The sequence below is a fragment of the Strigops habroptila genome, chromosome 2, assembly GCF_004027225.2.
Source record: "Strigops habroptila isolate Jane chromosome 2, bStrHab1.2.pri, whole genome shotgun sequence".
Classification (NCBI taxonomy): Eukaryota; Metazoa; Chordata; class Aves; order Psittaciformes; family Psittacidae; genus Strigops; species Strigops habroptila.
Genome location: NC_044278.2, coordinates 96,642,521 through 96,665,021, shown reverse-complemented (window position 1 = coordinate 96,665,021; position 22,501 = coordinate 96,642,521). Strand labels below are relative to the sequence as shown.

Here is a 22,501-nt window from a genome sequence, read left to right as displayed (position 1 = left end):
AAAAGTGATCAAACCTGACAAGATACACATCACGTGTGAAGGGTGTAGGAAGTGGAATTAGACCCAGTATTTTGTATGGTCAGAACACGAGTTTCATATTTAAATGACAACAATTTTGATAAACTGAATTTTAAACGCACATTCTACAAAAGCCACAATTTTCAGTTCCTTCATTTGTTGTCAAAAAATACGGACACATACACAGACATGAAAGCATGACCTTTCACTTTATTATTTAAAATACAGCTTTCAGGTCACATGATTACTCTGCACTGACAGTATTTCCATTATAAGAAATCATCAGTTTTGATGTAACGATTCTTTACTTCAAGGTTAAAGGCTTTCCCAAGTCTCAAATGTCTTTAAGAAATTCCTTCTTTTCCTCAAAATACTTGTGAAACCACTCAATATGTTCAATCTTCTGTTTAACACTGAGGTGTGGGTTTTTCGAAAGCCCACAGATGACTAGTTCCATGAAGTGGCGAATAGGTCCTTGCTTGGGAAAGTCTTTGAGGTGTTTCTCCAGAAAGATATGTTCATGAAATTCAGCATCATCCTCCATCCCTAAGAGAAAAGACAAAAAAAAGACAAAGTTATTAGCATGACAGAACAGCAAATTTAACAAAATTAAAAAGTATTACAGTTTTCAAATAATCGTAAATCACACAAAACATATTAGCATTATCACAGTTCTGTCTGGCATATTACTCCCAATTTGTGCTCTCATTTATAAGAATATCTACATCAACTTTCTGGCTGGTAGTCTTGCTGAAAGCTGACGCCAGGGCAGAAGCAGGGGGAATAATTAAAAAAATAAATCAATCTTCTTGCTAAAATGCAGTTTGTTCGATATGTGAAGAGTTTGATTCATCATGGGTACCACCTTTTAGATCGGGGACACTTTCTTCATAAATGCTTTACGGAAATACTGATTGCCTAAATTCTGCAGAAGGTTAAAGAATACAAGCTAGTCTTGAACAAATGAGGCAACCTCATGAAGTATCTAATACTGAACAGCTAACACACTTCCATGTTCATTCCAAGTCACGGTTTTAACATCCTATTGTTACCAAAAGGGGCACAGAAAGTTGTTTTTCTAACATTTTCTGAACCTGTGAGTGTACGCTGATGTAAAAATGTCTTGTAGCTCACTAGCTGCTACTTTTAAGTTGTAGCCAGCGCAAAAGATGATGCATTCAAACGCATCCACAGGAACAAGGGATTATTGTAGATCTCTAAACAAGCACAGCTCAGATCCTACGGTAAATTTTTTTTTTTCTCTGTCCTGTGGATTTCCTTTGCTGTTGTTCACACTATGATGCCAGTGTAGACATGGCAAAGACGCAGAACACAAATGCCTACAAAAGAAAATAGGCTGCTTTCGCAGTTCCCAATTCTGAGACAAAAAAAACCCCAAAGTAAACTGGGATTTGCAATTAGTTTTTCTTCAGTAAGGGATATGTGGAAATTTTTATTTGACCCTAAATTTGTAAATGACATTTGCATCTTTAAGTAAAAATCTGTTATTAGACATATAAACATTTTCAGATTACAAGATTGGCAAATCAACACCACAGACTTGTTTTTCTATACATGTTTTTCTATAACTAGCTAGGATATGATATATCATTTGACAACATTAAATCAGGACTACTAAAATTGAGGTAATTAAGCCATGCCCGTCCTAGGCTTCCTCCTGTGTTAGAGCTTCTACAGTTTCAGAAGAAATGATGCACATCTCTGGGATGGAGAAGTCTCTCAGCTTGTATTCATTAAATTTACACTATTTCTTTCCTGTTTTAAACTTTAGCTACTGCAATATCTAAAGGAGCTGGGAAATACCCCACAGATTTGTCCTAGAAATACTCAAGTGTATCAGTACCAGCAACATGCCACGTTTATTTCCCTTGTCCTTGAGAACAAAGGATGTTTCCTTCTTCAGAAGCTTTTTCCTTTATGTTAAAAGTTTTTTGAAAGGGTCATGTCAGCTTTCTAAGGTCCATTTCTGCTGTGCTTGGAAACCTATGTCCACTTACAGCAATACAGAACACTTCTGAACACCTCCAGGCATGGTGACTCCACCACTTCCCTGGGCAGCCTGTTCCAGCACTTGACAACCCTTTCAGTGAAGAAATTTTTCCTAATATCCAATCTAAACCTCCCCTGGAGCAGCCTTAGGCCATTTCCTCTTGTCCTATCATTGGTTACTTGGTAGAACAGACCAGCCACCTCCTCTCTCCCTTCTCCTTTCAGGTAGTTGTAGAGAGCAACAAGGTCTCCCCTGAGCCTTCTCTTCTCCAGACTAAACAACTCCAGCTTCCTCAGCCGTTCCTCATCAGACTTGTGCTCCAGACCCTCCACCAGCTTCGTTGCCTTTCTCTGGACCTGCTCCAGCATCTCAGTATCACTCCTGCAGAGGGATCCAGAACTGAACACAGGATTCAAGGTGCAGCCTCACTAGTGCTGAGTACAGGGGGAATGATCTTTTTACCATGCCACCCATACCAACTTTTCCCAGTGGACTCTCACCGTACCTGGATGCTGCCGGTTGCTTTCACAAGCTAACATCTTTTCCAGATCTCCATACTTTTGCTGGTCACAAAAATCCAAGAGTACTAAACCAACGAACCCACTACTGCAAGAATCTACATAATGCTGACAGTAAAATTTGACCTTCTAGATGGTCTTCCTTTGGGGATACAGAGTATCAGGAGAAATTATGTCATTAATAATTTCATCAATTTTTATCTCTAACCCAAAAGAAATTAAACCATTTATATGTAGGTTAGAAGGAAACACTACATCGTGTATTTTGATCTCTCATTTGTCAAACACATGATATATTCAAACACATGGTATATGGTTTGGGGATGAAGTGTAAGGCCAAACATTTCAGTTAGACCACATATTTCACATACTTCAGTCCTCAAAAAAAAAGTAAAGTGTGCATCACAAAAAAGAGACCACAATTGCCCGATGCATCAGAGGCTGAAACCTCTGGTGGGAACTGATTAGATGAGATATGCTCGCAGGGCTCCCCCCACCCCCAGCAAGCCCTAACTCCTGCTTCATGGGAAGAACTGGCCTGTCCCTCAGCTTCTCTTGCACTGTCCTCAGAAACCTGATTTGAAAGAACATTCATGGTGGGAGTCTAAAGTAGAAGGTTTTCTTCTTCAACCTCAAAGCAAGAAGTCACCCATTCTCAATATCCTATTTCCAGTCCCCCACATACTACAAAGCAGAAAGTCTGGGGAATTTCTCTAGCTAAAACACTAACCCTTCCAAGACATGATCAACCTTGCCTTAAAGATGATATCTCAAATGCAGATGTTCATCCTTGTAGGGAGTGTTGTTGACATGCTATAAAGATATAACGCTCCATCCCTGGCAGTGTTCAAGGCCAGGTTGGACAATCTTGGGCAACATGGTCTAGTGTGAGTTGTCCCTGGCCATGGCAGGGGGGTTGGAACTAGATGATCTTAAGGTACTTTTCAACCCTAATCATTCTGTGATTCATTCTATGATTCTATGGCAAGTCATGGAGCAGAACTAAAGCTACTAGAAGCAGAAGCAGCAAGCAGAATGGAGGAGGAGTGAGAACAATTTTATGCAAGCTATACCAATGGTTTGCTGATCTGGTGAAGATTAATCAGAGGTCAGGGAGATGCAGAGAAAAAAGGTAGTTTTCTGCCTTTAACTGCATCAGATAAGGAAAAGGACATGCAGGCAGGAGCAGACAACAGGGCAGTGGGGTGGTGGGGGAAGACTGCTACTGGCCACTGCAGTAATGTCTAGCCACATCTTCAGATGCTCACACCAAGGCCAGAGAGGTTCTAAAAATCATGACCTTGCCCTGGTATCTCAAAGCATAGCACAGTGCCTTGGTAAAGCATTCCAACAGGAACACCAGAGATGCTCTGGAGCCAAGTAAAACAGTTTTAAGCAGTCTTCTTTCTTTTTTATACCTCATTTAAAACTTTAAAGGCTTTCATAATGCCAGAAGTTGAGTATACATGCTTCCTCGACAGAAAACTTGCACATGCTTGTGGCATAAAAGAAAATCCACACATTTCTTGATAGAGAACAAGCTGAGGTCATGTCCTCCTACTGAGGGAGATGACTGGTACAAACTCCAAAACTAACAGCAGGAAGGGGCTTCTTTCTTTTGCAGAGCCACTGAAATTACGGTACATTGCTATGATTGGAGTGAGGTTCTCAAGCTTTTGACACACCTGATTCAACTAACAGCCTGTGGCTGGCATTCTGATAGGCTGGAATTTACTCTTGGTATTTCAACCTGAGAGGTGATAGATTTTAGAACATTCCACTGGAATTTTCCACATGACTAGTCTTTGTAGACAAATCAATAAAGACTCTTGTTTAAGTATATGTAAAGACTCTTTGTCCATTCGGCACCCCATCCCAGACAGCACGGTTCCGGCCACATTGCTGCAAGAGAAAAACCACTGGCCGCCAAAGACACTTTGTCAACTTACGGCCCCAGACAGCAGGGTTCCAGCCACATTACAACAACAGAAAAATCATTGGCCACAATGGTTTTCAGCTTGCAAAAACATGACTAGAGCATACTCAAGATTGCTACATGATGGAATAGATCAATTCTGGGAGCAGTGATTAAATTCTGTGAAGAAACTGCCAAAATAGGATGAGAAGAAATATTAAGAAACAATGAACCACATTATGCAATTTGCAGCTCAATATAGGACAGATTTTCAAAGACTCCCAACTTCAGCTACTAACCTGTTTTGCTTTCAGTGACTGAATCATTCTAAAGCAGTTCTGTATGATGTCTTTAAAGACTTTAAAAGAAAAAAAATAATAGCGCAGCCAAGCTCTCCCTGAAGTTATGAAGTCCCTTTTCCTTAGTGTACACTTACTTTGTGTAGTTGTTCTTCCTTTCCTTAACACGCACTCTCTCTCTGCTGGCCTAACTTCACACAGAGCTTTTTTTTTTTTTTTTACTGGTACTAAAAATAAATACTGTGCACAAAGATGTCTAGTTAAGATAGATGCCCAGAGTGAGTGAATATTGTGGCTGTTTATTCTTATGAAACAGATAGAACAAAGGGAGCAAGCAACTGTTTAACACTCAGCCAGCACAGATATGGAGCTGGCAGATAGCTGATTAGGATCCGGCTAGCCACTTGGTCTGAGAGCCACACCAAAGAACAGAGTCAGCATTATAAAATACAGACAGCAGTTTTAAGATTCCCCATCCTCTGCTAGAAGGTTCTTCAAAGAAGTTGCATACTAAAAGGTATTATGTAATAGACTTGAATGGCCTTTTGGTGTTGAAAGCACCAGGACTGATGGAGGGAAGGAACTTCTCCCCTTTTTGGCAGCAGCCAGTCCTCAGATCAGCCAAACCACCTGGAGGACTTCACCTGCGGGGTGCCAGAATGAGTTCATCTGAAGCACCTCTGCTTTGGGACAGTTGGAAAGTTGTATTTGTTTACTGTCAAATGCATGACTCATAGCTGAAACGCTGTGTTTGAACAGCCAGAGGTCATAACATGTTCTAATTCTTAAAAAAAAAAAAGACAGACAGACAATAAAAGTTAACAGTGCACATACCAGCTTCATTGTCAACTGGGTACTCCCACAGTAGTCCATCTTTTGTCCACTGAATCATCTCCTCAAAACCGTTTCGGGGAGGCTGCGCAGTTACTGCTGCAACCTCCTTCGCAAACTCCACATCCCAGATAGTTGGTGAAGACACTAAAAAAGAAATTTTGTAAACATCTGTCAGCATGCTAAAGACTTCTCACTAGCTAAAACTAAGTCCTTTAACAGTAACCTTCACGAAGATTAGTTCTTTCGGCTGTGAAAATTTTCCTACCTTAGATGCCAGCATCACCCTTCTCGAATGAGAATTCTCTGTTGACATGGAAGCCCATTAAAGTCTCAGTTACCTGGTGAAAATGTACTCTGAACTCCTAGGTGATAATTTCTTTTTAGGCCATTCACACAGAGCAGGAATTTAGGTTTTCCACAATCTTTTTTTCCTTTTTGTCTTTCACAACTTATATGTATATGAGAAACTCTGAATGTGACTGCTGCACTCTGCTAAAGTAATCTTGCTTCCTACAGGAGTTTTCAGGTACTTCACAACGATACTCTCCTTCAGGGAAACAACTCAACCTACTGATGACAATTCTTTCCCCAACACTTGCGAGTGTCCCAGTTTTTGTCTCCTGGGCTTGAGAAATCCTGAATTCCTATTCTTCTCCTCTTCTCCCAGAATCAGACAGTCCCTTTAGGGATGCATCTTTCGTGATACTTTTTTTTTTTTTTAAACCAAAGTGTAGTCATATGGCAGCAGAATTACTCTTCAGGAGCTCCTGCCCCTCCACCCAGGAGAACTGGTCATGAGCCCAGATGGAACCGCATCACTGAAGTGAAGGGAACAAGCTGTTACCAGAGGACAGGGAGGAACCACTGGCAGTGCTTTGGGCTGCTGTCTCATGAGCTGGCCTAAGTCATGCTCCCCTTTGTTTTCTTGTCTCCCCCTGTTATCAGATCACACTAAGCTCCTTAGAACAGAGTTCTTGATGTGAATTCAAATATTACAGTCCATTTGACGTGGATCAAAGCCAATCGGCTATTATTTTACTACTCATAAGTGCAAGTATTTGAAACTAAGATACAATTTCATCTTTGGCTTAGTGGCTTACAACTCGAATGAGTTAAAAAACAAACTTCTCCCCTCCTTTAAGAAAAAAACAAAATGAAAGGGCAAACAGTATTTTTACATACTGAAAAGTAGTCTCATTTTTTGTGTTAAATCAGAAGATACTTCCGCAAATTATTTCTTACTTAGCAGAGAAATTGCCAGAGCTATATTCCCTAGCTGCTTGTTTTGATTTGAGGGCTGGAGGCAGGAAAATACAGATAAAAGACAACATGAGAAACCATACCAGAATGAAATTATTGTCCACATCTTAAAGAATACCTTCTAGCACTGCCGTACTAATAAATCTGTTATTAGAAGAGAACAGAAAATATTTTTTCAAGCTTGCAGTAAAGGTGATAAACACTGTATTTTCACCTCTGTGAAACCGAAAATACTGGCATTTTATGTTAACGGTTAATGATACATTATGTTAACAGTTATGAATTTTTTTTTCAGGATGACAATTCACTTTCCAGTGAACACTCAGGTTTTCAAAATAAATATTCAACAATAACACAAAACTTGCTTTTCTGTCATGTATAAACAATACTTTAACTCATTATCTCCACTACTATGAGCCAAAACAGAATCAAATGCATAAAGGTATCAAGTATCACACTGGTATTTCCTGAGATCAATGCCAAAAAAAATGTTGTCATTAGGCTCTCTTACACAATTTGTGCACATTCCAGTTTTATGTAAAAATAAAATGTATCTCAACTTTTTATCTTGGGTGACTACTATATGCCACTGGGTCTGCATTGTGCTCATGCAAAAAAGAAAGGTTCAATTCTCATGGTAAATTTGATTCAATTAAAATGCCAGTTACTTGAACATCATATTTATCAAGATAGGTAAAAACAAACACTTATTACATAAAATGAACCAATTTTAAGGAAATGGATAGTCTTAAAAACCAGCAAATTGAATTCCATTCTAATACGCAGGTTTCACAGTCCACCACAGAGGTCACTGCATTCGGAAAGCTCACAGCTGCCTGAAAATATGCAAATAGCACTATGTGACATTTTACTAAAGAAATTAAGTAAACAAATTAACTTCTCCCTGCAGTTTCAAGTGTGGAAACAAAAAAGGAGGAAACTACTCAGCTAAAATCTGGCAAAAGCCAGCAGTCCTACTCTTAAAACAGAAATAAATATGTATCATTTTCTAAGATAGCAGAGAGGAGTACTACTACTTCTGCAGCTGCTGGCTTTATATATAGTTCTAAGTCACTACACTGGAATACAGGTTTGGGTTCTTCTTTTTTTCCCTAAAGGGCCTCAGAATAGCTTAGGGAAAGAAGTATATTAAAGACGAGTGCTAATAATGCACATTTTCATTGTTCAGAAAGAAAAGTGAGAGCACGAATTCTTTAGATGACTTGATACATCCACACCCTCTTAGCCAAAACCCCAACTGTAGTAAAGCCAAGTCTTCATGTGTGAAAGCTATCCCCCTCATGTGGCATTATGGATGTTCCTGCAGAGCTGTGCCATTCAGTGAAGATGAAGGTGGGTCATACCTGTTTTGCTGTTAGTTTTTTAATCTTACATGAGTTTTGGCATGTGTATTTGGTGGACAAGGAATTAGACAGATGGTTACATCCGGAGAGTAGTGGTCCATGGCCTTATGTCTGGATGGAGATCAGCAACAAGTGGTGTCCCTTAGGGGTCTGTACTGGGACCAGTACTGTTTAAAATCTTCATCACTGACACAGACAGTGAGATCAAGTGCATCATCAGCGAATTTGCAGATGACACCAAGCTGAGTGGTGCATTTGACATGCCTGAGGGAAGGGATGCCATCCAGAGGGACCTGGACAAGCTCAAGAAGTGGACCCATGTGAACCTCATGAGGTTCAACAAGGCCAAGTGCAAGGTCCCACACCTGGGTCAGGGCAACCACTGGTATCAATACAGACTGGGGGATGACAGGATTGCGAGTAGCCCTGCAGAGAAGGACCTGGGGGTACTGGTGGTGAAAAACTGGACAGGATCTGGCAATGTGCATTCACAGCCCAGAAAGCCAACTGGCTCAACAAAAAGTGCGGGAAGCAGGTTGAGGGAGGTGATTCTGCCCCTCTGCTCTGGTCAGACCCCACCTGGAGTGCTGCATTTAAATCTGGAGTCCTCAGCACAGGAAAGACATGGACCTGTTGAAGCAGATCCAGAGGAGGGCCACAAAAATGGCCAGAGGGCTGGAGCACCTCTCCTACAAGGAAAGACTGAGAGTTGGGGTTGTTCAGCCTGGAGAAAAGGCGGCTCTAGAGATACCTTATTAAGGCCTTTCAATACTTAAAGGAGGCCTGTGAGATAGATGAGGACAGACTTCTTAGTAGGGCCTGTTTTGACAGGTCAAGGGGTAATGGTTTTAAACTAAAAGAGGGCAGATTCAGACTAGATATAAGGATGGAATTTTTTACAATGAGGGTGGCAAAACACCGGAACAGGTTGCCCAGAGAGGCAGCAGATGCCTCATCCCTGGAAACATTTAAGGTTGGATGGGGCTCTGAACAACCTGATCTAGTTGAAGATTCAGTAACAGAATGTCCCGATTAGTACAGAAAACATTTATCTATTACACTGCATGGAACTTTTGCTTAGCAAAAATCAGAGTTACATTATTCATTTTTCTTTTATAGGTCTGAAAGCAGGAAGTTCACAGGTCATAAGTCTTTTTCATAACAGTGAATCTCTTGATATTCTAAAAATTCAGAACTTGGCTCCACTGGGTTTTTTATTACTGAATTTCCACTAACCTGTTTGCAGTGCATTTTGTGTTTCTGTAGAAGCCTTAGTGAATATATTAAGCCTCTTTCCTATTTTGAGACTTCTATAAACAAAAAAGAAAAACGATATTTAGTATTTCGCAACACTTCACAACATTGCCAGATAACAAATTTAAAAGCACAAAATATTCTCATGAACTAGCAGATCTCTGGAGAGAATAAAAAAAAAAAGAGAGATAGTGACTCTCACTACATCCTCAGGCTTTTAACCAGAGCAAGTGTTTATGACTTTGTTATTCGTCTGTAACAGAGCTTCCCAAAACATTTCCATGTAAAAGAATGAGCAGAAATCAAACACTGTATCTGCAGTCATTTTTTACTGCAATATTGAGGAATCTGAACAAATCTAAACAGTACCAAACACAGTACTCAAGCAATTTTACAAAGTTGCAACTAAAAAGTGAATCTGGTGATTTGGGTTTTCTTCCTGTAAAAAATATTGCACAATTCAGGAAGAGAAAAGGCAACAGCTAAATCAAACAGTTCCTGCATTATGGCATAAATAGCCTTTTTGGAAGATTACACAGCCACCTTCTCTGCCACATGGCAAACTCTCAAAGTATATCTGTACGGTTCATTTTAAACAGCATCACCCTGATGCTCTCTCTTCTGAATATAAACATATTTTATTCTGACCACCTATTTTTAATTGTATTTATTTTTAGCATAAGCCTATGCTAGAAATGTTTTTACAAATCCAAGAGTTCAACAAGTAATCAAAATATTTTTTTATGCATAGAAGCAAAGAAAACCCAATGCCTTTACTGTAGAACACACTGAACTTTAGAACAAATGATTCCTTCAATCACAGAATCTTCCAGGTTTCTACTGAATACTTCCTACTTCATGTTATCACACATTCACAGTTACTCTGGCAATACTTGCCCTTCCTGACCTTAAAATTTCACCTCTCTGGTGATTTCTACCGTAGATTTCTGCAAACCTGCGCTTGTTATATCATATTTTACCGAGGTAACTACCCCAAACCTATTTCAGCACAGAACAATCTCATTACAGGGCCACAAAAGAATGCTGACTTAGGATTATATTTTCCTATCTGTGTGTAACTCCCAAAATCATTGGCCAAAGATACAAGCAGGACTTGGAAGAACATTTATTTTAAAGTGACTAGTTCAAATTATTATATATTTTTCCAGTATCTGAAGGGGGCCTACAAGGGTGCTAGGGAGGGACTCTTCATTGGGGACTGCAGTGATAGGACAAGGGGTAACAGGTTCAAACTTACACAGGGGTAGTTTAGGTTAGATATAAGGAAGTTCTTGTTTACTGTGAGAGTTTAAATGATGAGGCACTGGAACAGGTTGCCCAAAGAAGTTGTGAATGCTCCATCCCTGGCAGTGTTCAAGGCCAGGCTGGATGGAGTCTTGTGTGACATGATCCAGGGTGAGGTGTCCCTGCCCATGGCAGGGGGGTTGGAACTAGATGGTCTTAAGGTCCTTTCCAACCCCAACTATTCTACGATTATAAAGCAACATCACTCATTTCATTGAAATCTACTGACTCAATTTAAACTTAGATGTTCTTCCTAACCCATTCTTTTCATATTATCAACAGGTAAGTATACTCATTAGATTTTCAGGGATGCAGGAGGAAACTCAGGACTGGAGACAATTTGCTCTTTACAGGGATTTAAAAAACTATTTTAAGGTACTGTTCCTGAAGTTATATACCAAGCACAGTTTCATCCTACAAAGAGGGCAAGACAGCTTCTCAAATATCATAAATTTAATAAATATTCCCAAACATAAGTGAAATTCACTTTACTTTGTAGTACGTCAATAAATGAAAAGTGTGGCAAAGATATAAAATAATATACACTGTACAAGCATGTAACAGCTCAGGTTTTCAGTTTATACTTCTAGATCATTTTATTGCTATCTTTTCGAACTTTCAAAAACTTTCAATCCAACACTTTAAATAAAGTATTTCTCATAGTCAGTCAAGAATCACAGCGTAGTAACAAAATTACTTTCATGTGACTACCAACTCTGTCTGATAATTATCCCAGATTAAAAACATCTATAGAGCTATTCAGCAGCTGATAATGAAATCAGTTCCCTTGCTCCTGAAACCAACAGCTTATAACTGAACGAAAACCTCAGGACCAAAGTATCTAAAGTCAAGAGGGCTTGGACAAAAACCTTGTTCCACTTCTTCCCTTCAACTTCCATTACAAGAAGCCCCTCCTGCACTTTCTACAAGCTTTGTATCAGAAAACACTGCTTGCTGGCCTTATAGCATTGAAGAGGCCCAAGAGATGCTTCCCTAACATACACCTTACCAGTTAGGTAGTTCCAGAACATGGAACTTACCCAGAAACATTTCAGCAAGCAGGTTTTCTTCTAACAACTGGCTGTAAGCCACTTCTTTGAGGTTTTTGCATGATCTACATGGCTCAATGCATATGTTCCAATTTGTTCCTTACAGGAAGTCACAATTCACTATTTACAATACACTGAAATAGATGTCTCCCAAAATACCTTCTTGAGTCAGAAGACTGAGATGAAAATCTTCCAGGCTTCATTCTTTGACCATCCTCATCAAAGTCCAAGGAAATGCGACTAGGTATCCTCACACCTCTCTGAGCTGGGGACTGCCTTTTAACTGCCATTTCTGAAATAACGTTGCTGAAATTAAAAACGTGAAAGTAAAAACTCAACAAATCAACAAAGCAAAGAAGTTTGTCACATGCATAACCAGAAATGCTACTCTCAATTGGCTTCACAAGCCTCTGAGAGACAGTATTATACATTCTTCACATAATACACCCATTTTTAAGTCATCGAACATTCAAGTCTTACTTTTTCAACATCCTCAGTTGTTACATTCTATATACATTAAATGAAAAGAGCTATTTTAGCCTACTAGAGCTACAGTAAAAGCTTTTTTTGAAATTATTTTGTTTCCAACTAAAAGAAAAATTTCATATATCTGCCAGTATTCACAGAGTGTACTATGCATGTTTTGCTTAAATAACTGAGGAATTTCGCTGGATACAAGGAATACGCTGAAATAGGGAGGTAAAAATCCACCAGGGTTTTTTTGACAGGAACCAACACTGCCCAGGGACAGAGCTGTGCTGCTGCAGACCGAAAGGAAGCTTGCCTTCACGCATCAGCTGACATGGGTCAATCATGCCACCCTACTAAGTAGGTCACCTTTCCTGATCCACTGCAATCTGTTGCATTGCGTAATCATATTACAGCATTAAGAGACCACATCTTCCTGTGTAATTCTGTACTCAAAATCATACGTGAAGAGCAAATGCTCTGATCTCTGCCAGGGCTCTATGCAGCTCATTCTGAAAACAAAGGGCAAAACACATCACCTTTCTGCCTCCACCAGGCTGGTAATTCTCCCTCACAGCTGTCCTCTCTGCCCAACCACTTCCAGTAACATGTAGTCATGCAAAATTGCAGTGCTCGAGATATAAGACAGAAATATGGTCTCAAAAAAAGCAAAAATAAACCAAGTCAAAAATACTGAATATCCATTTTATGAAAATCTGAATGAAATCCAAACTATGTTTTTGGCAGTTTAAGTCAAAAGAGATTTCACTGACAAGAAATACTTCTGGAAAACTGTAAAAGCTAATTGCCACAGCAACACAGTAGGATTTCTCCTCACTCTTAGATGTGGTTTCCAATGGCAGAACAAGAACAGCATAGCTCTTCAAGTACCTACTCTGAAAGAAAGGCATCTGAAAACAAGTTTAAAATATTTTCATTTTAATTTTGAAGAAAAAACAATTGCAGATCAGTTGCATATCTCACACTAGAAATTATTCCATGAAGTGCCTACTGGCATTAGTGAGCTAGTGTTGGGCAAGAGGCTTCTGAGGGTCAAGGGGACATAATTCCTAAGGTCAGCTACATGCAGCCCAGCCCAACTGCTTGACTCAGCTGTGACTTGAAAGGCTGGAGTGTTCCCATGCTTCAGGGGGACCAGGCTTGCTCAGAGCTCTCCTCACAGCTGATCTTGATTTATTTGTGGTTTTGCAGAGTAGGTCTGGACAGGCTATGCTACCAAGCTATCAGAACACGCAGTCAATGGTATCATATTTCTCACTGGAAAGTTCTAATGTCACCCCATCATGGGTATATGAACATTTCTGGCAGCAACAATCATTACTCCATCATTTAAACTGCCCCTGTACTAACTAAAAATTACAAAGATGTTTTTAATGCCTTTTGTAATGAAAAACATCAGATTACAAAGTCACGCTCCAACCTCAATGTACCTACAGTGGTTAGATATTACGTGATACTACCTCCTGTCTCACCATGAGGCTAAAAACCTAAGTTCCTAGATACTTCTGCCTTCCAGAGACGGGAAGGGGTAGACCTTTTGTAAAAACCACACATTCTCTCTCCTTCCCGATTACCAACCAATAATTACAACACTAAAAATGGAGACCCAACGAGCTTTGGATATACTTTAGCCAAAGCTCTGAATTACTTTTCTTCTTCACCCAAAACAGGGGCTGGAATTTCAAGTTGTAGTGCTGCAGGTTTTATTTTGGTATGGTGCTGCTGTAATTTCCACTGAGTGAAACTCCATCCCACACTCAGAAAAATAAATTCCTGTATTGTTAATATTTTCCCCTCCTAGCGAACACGCTGTCCTCATGCTGTCTACAAAACAAGGCGATGAGACAACTGCATACAACAGTGACCTCTGGAGGCCATGCCACAATCCTGGGGAAAAAAAAACCCAGTACAAACTAAAAGATCTGGACAATGTATGATTTATCATGTATCATAAATCTCAATAGCAGTATCCCAATCTTTTTAGTTGAGTATTATACAGCTCTACTGCTTGTGAAGGTGTCCCATTTTTAAATAACTTTAAATAATGGAGGAATACACATTGGGTTTTGAAGTGTGCCAGTATATTGAATGCAAAACCTTTAAGGAAAAAAATAATATGTTAATTACCCGTGCTCTCTTGTCAAATAAAATTCAACACAAAATAATCATGTATGAATAAAAGTAATTGCTTTCTAATGCATTAAAAGCATTTTAGTGCCTTGTGAGATTGAGGTATTCTGGAGCATAAAGTCATGCCCAAGGAAGTCTGAGGGCTGCTGGGCTTTTTAAAATCAACATTTTTAAACACTAACCAGGAAGCTGAAAGTACCACATTTATCTCAGAAAGGTTACTATTAACCAAGTTTTCAGTCATGACAGTCTGCAGGAGTTGCTGGTGTTTCTTGAAAATTCATTCACTGGTAAGAATTTCAAACTGTTACATAACTGTTAAGGAAGAAAATGAAACTTTTCAGCGTATAGTGGGGGAAAAAGAGAGAGAGAGAGAAAAAAACAAAAGAAAAAAGAATCTATATTCCCAAGGGGAAACAAGCTCAGGCTCAAAGCTATCCCAGGGAGTAGAACTTGCCAACTAAAAACATAGCAAGCCAACCATGACATTCCTAGCCAACCAAAAAGGCTGGTTTTGGTTGAGGAAAATGCATTTTTCTAACCATTTTTCTAACCATAGTGACTCATCCACAAGCATGTTACAAAATGTTGTAACAGCACATCTTAATCCATCAATCAACTATGCAGAGGCACTATACAGCTTCAGGGACTTGTTTTTAAATTTCTGTAGAATTTAAACACTCTTTCAAGACAAAAAAAGTCTTTTTGCTTAGACTATAGCTTCCTTAGGTACCTTCCTTCTTCCACAGCAACCACAGCTGGGTAAGTGCTTCGAGGCGACAAGGACAGCGAGTCCTTGATGCCAGCAGGCAGACCAACCACTTTTAGAGAAGAATATACCTTAACAAATAGATGCAGATGCATATGAGGTTAGCCACTGCACACAGCAGCTCAGCCAGTATCAGTACAGTCCTCCAACATCTTATCAGGTAATGAAGTAGGTTCTAATAATATTTAAGTTGGTCAGCAACAGCTAATGCCATTATTAAGACACTTGTGTACTCTGTCCTTTTGAAAACCTCAGTGACAGAGATGGAACAACCCCACTAGTAACTAATATTTTAATGAAAATATGCTTTGTATAAAATAGTCCCTTCTTTATACTTTCTATGTTATGCAGGGTCTCTTAAGTTTTCTGTAATATTGCACACACAAAAAAAAATGTAGAAACATGTCAATTTTACATAAAACAGTCAGACCTCTAACTTCTAAAGCTACTCATTTTGGCTTCAAAAGCCTATGGAGAGATAAGGTTCTCCTATATTCAGGCTGAAAAGACATTATGAAAACAGTGCACACACAGTGTGTGTCCTCCGGAGATGCTTGCACGTACTACCTAAACCCATACTTGCTCCTCAAATAGCACAGACTTCTATGTTTGGAGACACTTTCATTCTGCTCTCCACTACAGCCATTAGCACTTGGTAAGGAATCATGAATGCAGGCTAAAAGGGAAACTTACATAGTTTCTCCCTTTTCCCTTCACAGGCTCTGAAGAACACGCATTTTGTTCAACAAAGTTATTCACTGAGCGTCATATATTCCAGTCTCTCTGCAACCGTCTAACACAACCTGTCTGCAAACATTTGTCACACTCTTCCTTAGTTTTCACTCACTTAAAAGACAGGCATCAGTCACAAACATCAATAGCTGTTCTGTGAGCAGTACCTTGATAAACATACAAAGCAGATCTTTTACTGATCCCTAGAGCAACCTACAAATAATAATACATGGTCAAACTTAAATCCTGCTTTAGGACAAATTCATTTTCACAGAATAAATTAAAACTAAGGTAAGCAGCTTGCAGTTCACACTGCAAACCACCATAAATAAAGGTTCCACATTCCTATGTTGCTGAAGATCCAGAATTCTGTTTAGTTCAGCATTTCACCGGAATTTAATGATTTATTTTCTGAGTAGTTATCTGAATCCTAGCTGGGAAAAAAGAAGATATAATGAAAAATCTATCCTTAGCCATCGTCCAGAAGAGCAGTATGCTCAACTGTTTCTGTTTCCAAACAAGTGTTTCTCATCTGTTTGAAAGCCACGCTGGAAATGAGTTAAGCCAAGAGATGAGTTTCTTGGGTTGACTGGAAAGTTTTGAAAGGAAGGGTGGGGCTATAAATAGAGCTGCTCTAGTTCAGTTCTGCAGAGCTGTCATGAAAATTCACCAGTCCAGACAGAATGTCTGAAACGTCTACAAATCCATCCATTGTGTGAGAATTTCAGAAGCTTGGAGTAAAAAAAATAAATAATCTGCTATTTTGCTAGCCTCTCCAAGAAAGTAATAATCCTGGACAGGAAAACAATTCCATTTCTGCAAAACCGTTTTAGAATAATGATGACAAAATTTAGGGAGTCTGGTATAACCAGACCAATGATCACTAATTCCAAGGATAATCTCTGCAAATATATCTTTTAGGGCCATCTTTCCAAGACAGAACCCAGTCACCTTCAAGATGATATTGCAAAATCAGAATTTTGAACATTCTTGAGAATAAAATTCAATATACAGACCGTATGTCAACAATTCCCCCCTTTTTCTGTTTATCTGTGGTTTCTTCGTGTCGTCTTAGTTGTGCAAGTAGTTCTGATTCTGTCTGCTTCTTGTTGAGTGGTAGGGAAGAAGCAACTGCAGAAGCAGCCTCCACCAGTTCTGGATTTAAAGGCTTGCCTCTGTAAGGGACACAACAGATAGGGAAATAGAGAAAAAAAATTCAAAAGCCTTAATAGATTTAATTTGACATTTCTGTACTTTCACGTCTTAAAAATTCGTAAGTTACACTTACACATTATCCCAAATGGGAGTGGCTAGGGGGACAGCCAGGTTTGCCCTATATTGTCCTAATCATCAATGGCCAAAGGACACTAACAAGCTCTTGTTCTTAGAGCTAGGAAAGCGGCAGCCCTACACCACTGCATAGCCCCTTGGATGTGAAGCTTGGAGACCACAGGCAGTGTACACCCACAGGGTTCTAAACATGATTTAACACGTTGTGGGAGGGAGCCACTCACAAGACTTGACAGCCATGATGCCATTCTTAAATAGTTTTTTTTTTCCTTTTTCCTCTAAACAGTATTTCCCTCTCCCATTAAAATAACTTTCCACAGGCAGATGCTATTGCTACCTTTCAAGAGCCTCAGCCCAGAAAAAGGTTGCTTCTGGTAGAAAGCGTACACGATCTTTCGTCCAGATTCTCCCCTGTGATTTAATGCAATCTACATCTGTACACCACTTTCTCTTACAAGATTCTTGTTCATGCTTGGAAATGGCTTTTGGTTTAGATAATGAAAAAAAACCAATCTGGAAAGAAAAAAAAAAGAGAACATGAAACAGGCTGAGAAAAGTTTATTATACTTTACCGTTGCATCCCTTCTCTAGTCCTCTGAAGTACAGCATCTTCGCTGTCTGGGCTTCCCAGCTTGTTTATGGCTTGCTTTCTCATCTCGCGCGCTTTTAACTGCTGGAGTTTCCTCCTGTAGCTCACTTCTACCTTCATGTTACCAATAATGTCTAACAGCTTCTTCTTTGGTGTTATTGCTGCACCCCCCTCACTCTTTGATGCCTCTTCAGTGGTGCTGTCTTTGGAAGAGGTAGGTTTATCTTTCTCAGCAGAAAGCACGCTGCTTGTGCTGAAGAGTTTCTGTGTTTTGCTAGATGATATACAAAGTTTAAATAAACAAATAAATCAAAATCAGAGGTTACAAATAAGGTCTGAGGCTGAATTTTCTAAGCCTACAAAACCACTTACAAAACCCCATCCGTTACAACTGCTTAGGCCCGAGAGCAAACTGAGTATGTTAAGTACATGCCAAACATGCACCTTTTGACTTCTGAGAAGGGCTAGGGTACTACTGAAAATTCTTACCGTTTATGGTTTCTTCATCACAAAAATCAAGTAAACAACTTTATTTCCTCCACAAATAAGCTGTGTTTAATCTATAAACTTATAACTTTTACAGTATTTCTGCATTAGGTAGCAGTCTAAGAGTTTGAATCTGCTGGTACCTGATACTTAGATTCATGAGCACTATAGAACACTGACTGAAACTCTTAAAATGAGGCAACAAAGAGATCACTCCCAGCCACCTGGAAAAACATTGTACACAGATTTAGCTTCACACAGCTTCATACTTGTGCACAACTATGGATCATAATCCCCCTACCCAATGCTCTGCAATATAACAGCCAGGCATTTGTGCAGCCATATGGGGAAATGGATCCTGCTGCAAGATAATCCAGTAACTAACAAAAAAGTTATCTCAGTTACTTTTCCCTCCAGAACAGCTCTTCTACGTAGTTTACCAAATCACTCTAAAGAAGCTAAAACTGACATGGTGCAGGAGAGGATGTGAAGCCAGGGAAGCAGGGAGCTGCTTGGGATGCTGCTGCAACACAGACACAACTGCATTCTTTGGAAAAAAACTATCACGAAATTCAAAGAACTGTTCTCTTTAACATTCTAAAATTAAATATTTAAATCTTTAAATTTATAACTATTTTGTTGTTTAAAAATCATCAAGCTACTAAAGAAAAAAATACATTTATTATTCAAAATAAAGCACTTGAACAGATCTTAAAACACTTCAATAAATCTGAAGGAATTTTTACACACCTGCCCCCCTCACGCACATCTCTCTGGCTAAAAAAAAAAATAGCCTGCTAGTCTCAGTAGGCACCATGTTATTACTTCAGCCACTCTGCATTTAACAAACTGTCAGCATTAAATCCTAAATTTCGATGTTGAGAAGTGACAGGAAAATTTAAGGAGAGCTTCAGAACCACATTACTGATGGTAGGAGTCCTGCTGTTTTACAGTGAGCTGCTCTTCACAGATCTTTTCCATTAATTCAGGCTGCATCCTCCTTAAAACTGTTTATCCACTCAGAGATCTTTGCTTACAGCAAGACTGCAAGCCTTAAACATTTAAAGCCAGTAGTACACTGCAGCTTCCATTACTGTATTTCACCTACCATCAGGTTTGTCTTATGCTCAAAAGCCTAGCCTTAGAAAGCAAACACAACTACAAAAGAAACCAAGCTCCTTCATACATGAGGCTATCACAGTATTGGAGCTTGTTCAAAATATTGAGGAGCTTTGAAAGCAAAAAAAATGTACAACTGACTTTTCATCAAAAGCAGTTAAAATCTTTTCAAAAAATAAAACCAAACTTCCAAATATTACTTTTAGCCAGTGCTTTGGGCAAGTACCTCTGCAAACTGGCAGTACCACTCTGCTGATACACACGGTGTAAAATTATGCTTAGGTCACACTGAATCACAGACTGGTTTGGGTTGGAAAGGACCTTAAAGGTCACCTCGTTCCAACCCCCTGCCACGGGCAGGGACACCTTCCACTAGACCAGGTTGCTCAAAGCTCCATCCAACCCATCCTTGAACACTTGCAGGGATGAGGCAGCCGCAGCTTCTGCAAACCACCTTAACAGTAGATCTTCCTAATATCTAACCTAAATCTACCCTCTTTCAGGGTAGAAACTCAACCCAAACCATTCCCCTCTCCCTACCTTCACTTTACCGTGAGTTCCGCCCACCGGTGTCGTTAGCTCCCTGCCCCAGCAGGACACCCGGACCGGGGCCTGCCCTGCTTCCTGCCCGAGCGGGCTTAACCCCCGCGGCACCCGGGAACAGCACAGCTGAAGGCGGCACCGAGCGCACCGGGCGGGCCCCCGCACCCCACCGGCCCGCCCCAGGCACACTGCCACGGCAGAGAGCCGCTAAAACACGAGGCCCGCCTTTAACGCGAAGGCCAAGGCGGACAACCTGCCCTCGGGCACAGGCCGCGGCGGGCCCGGCCCCACCTGCGGCGAACCGGACCGGCTTTCCCCGGGGAGCCGAGCGCACCCAGCCCTCCAGCGGCCGCGGCCTCCCCACCCCGGGAAAGTCCCGCCGCCGCCGGGTTATGCGGAGGCAACGGTACCTGCAAGGGCTCCGCTGCTGCCGCGCTACCGCCGCCGCCTCCCGGCCGCTGGCTGGCCCGGCCAGGAGCCGCACCGCGAGCCCGCGGGAGCCCCCGGCCGCGCCGCCCCACACACGGACACCGACACGGCTCCACATCGTGCCCGCGGCGCGGCCACCGCAGCGGTCCGGTCCCGGCGCTGCCGGCTGGGAACGGGAGCTGCGCCGAGCGTTCCGCGCACCATCGTTCCGCCCGGCCCGGTACTGCCAGTCCTCTGCCAAAACCATTCCGGTCACTCGGTGCCAGGAGCCGCAGGCACGTAAAGCAAGTCTTGGGATGTCCCTTGTGAAGCATGTAATGGTTGGAAACACCCAAGAGCTTCGGGGAAGCTGCAAGAACAAGAGCAGATACATGCAAGGGTTTCTGTTGGGGCCGCAAAGCACCTACCTTTAACGATTATTTTGAGGGGGAAAAAAAAAGGAGAAAGATTCGTGTCTATTAAGTTCATGTGTCTCATCGGATGGTTCCTGTTATTTCCACCATTGAATACTCATTAACTTGGCTCTGCATTACCTGTCCTGCTCCTGCAGGAGGGTGGCTCGCACATGCCAGTTTCCTAAGAGTTAAGTATATATTTCTTGATATTTAAGAAATAGATTTAATAGATTCAACAGATCTAAGTTCCCAAAAGAGTCCTTTTTTAGACTCTTGTCAGCAGTACAGATGAGGACAAATGAAACAGCAGCATCCAGAACTGTGCTGTCATGGTATCTGAAGACCAAAGTTACCTCTCCAAAGGACAGATGATCTTGTATGTCAGAGCATAAGCTGCTTTAAGAAATTCAAAAGGTGATTCCTTTACAGCCAGCTAATTCAAGTGTCTCTCACCTATCTCTAAAGCTTGTGGTACTGAGAACATTAAATATAAAACACCAGCGTTCTGATGCGTGGCTGGTTCCACGGTGGTGGCTTGGCATCCACCTCCTGTTCACTGCCTCGCTTCTTGACATTTTCAGAAGGAGGTCAGGTGCCCGCAGAGCCCCTTAGCACCTCACCTCCCTCTGAAGGTCAGGAGACCCTCTCTGCATGCATGGCTGCCATGCTTTTCCCCTTGTGCTTTCTTTCCAGCTGGGTGGCAGACGTCAACCATGGCTCAGAAGTATCATGTAGGAAGCACAAGCCAGCAAAGGACAGGAAAAAGAAGACAACCTTCTTTTTTTCTGGACAAAGTCTGTCCACATCTAAAAAATAACTGGGCTTATAAATACCAAAGAGATGAAATGTGGTGTTTTTCCAGCCTCAAGCTGGCTCAAGCCAGTCTAAAACCAAATTGCAAACAAAACCCCAGTGAACTGGGAACTGCTGCTGTAGGCCAATTTCCTCAAACTCTGCCTGACTTTTGGCAGTACTCACTTGTCTCTGTGCTTTTTGTCCTTCAAGGTTGGGGGGTCTTGTTGATTTGTTTTATTTTGTTGGGGTTTGTTTGGGTTTTTTTTTGGGGGGGAGGTTGTTGTTGGTGGGTTTTTTCCTATTGCATCCAATAGCAATTTCAAAGTGACTTTTTTACCTTTGATATACAAATGTCCCCTACTTCCCACACACAGATCTTTTAATCTAGGTAACTTCACTAACAAATTACTCTTACTCCTGAAAATCCACTCTTTTGCATCACACCCTCCTTTCCTGCAAACTGCTACCTGGTAGTATCATGTTGCCCTGGCTGGGGCAATGTACGAAGACAATTCCCAGAGTTTGGCTGATATTCAGTAACTAACTCTCTATAACTCCATTGCATGCCTGAACAATTAGTCATTAAAAAAAGGATAGAAGTCTTACAAAAATGTCCAAGAAACACCATTTTCAGCTCTGTGTGTTGGTCTTTTGGGTTGCTGGTTTTGCACAAGATTTTCAGGGTAAGTATTTGCAGTTGGCTAATAAACAGGCAGAAAATGCTCCTTGTGCACCATAATTCCATGGCAACTGGTAGTTATCAAGAATATTAAGCAAACGAAGGAAAATTATTTATTGTGCAATCAAAGTATAGAAAACAGAACTTGGAAGAACAATTCTCATACTGCAAAGAAGCATCTTTCCTCCAAAGACCTCTTTCGTGCTTTACTGTGCTGTAAATCAGACCG

At 40.8% G+C, this 22,501-nt stretch overlaps 1 protein-coding gene across 1 annotated transcript; it reads right to left on the bottom strand.

Moving 5' to 3' along the window:
* Window positions 1–208: 208 nt before the first annotated feature.
* On the bottom strand, window positions 209–20,581 carry MRPS31 (mitochondrial ribosomal protein S31). Its single transcript, XM_030476283.1, has 7 exons — window positions 20,385–20,581; window positions 17,810–18,100; window positions 16,964–17,122; window positions 11,987–12,133; window positions 9,456–9,529; window positions 5,596–5,739; window positions 209–564 (listed from the first exon to the last, which is right to left on the bottom strand). Exons 1-7 carry the CDS (start codon window positions 20,519–20,521, stop codon window positions 353–355), a joined length of 1,164 nt encoding a protein of 387 aa, XP_030332143.1. The 5' UTR covers window positions 20,522–20,581; the 3' UTR covers window positions 209–352.
* Between the last annotated feature and the right edge of the window lie 1,920 nt (window positions 20,582–22,501).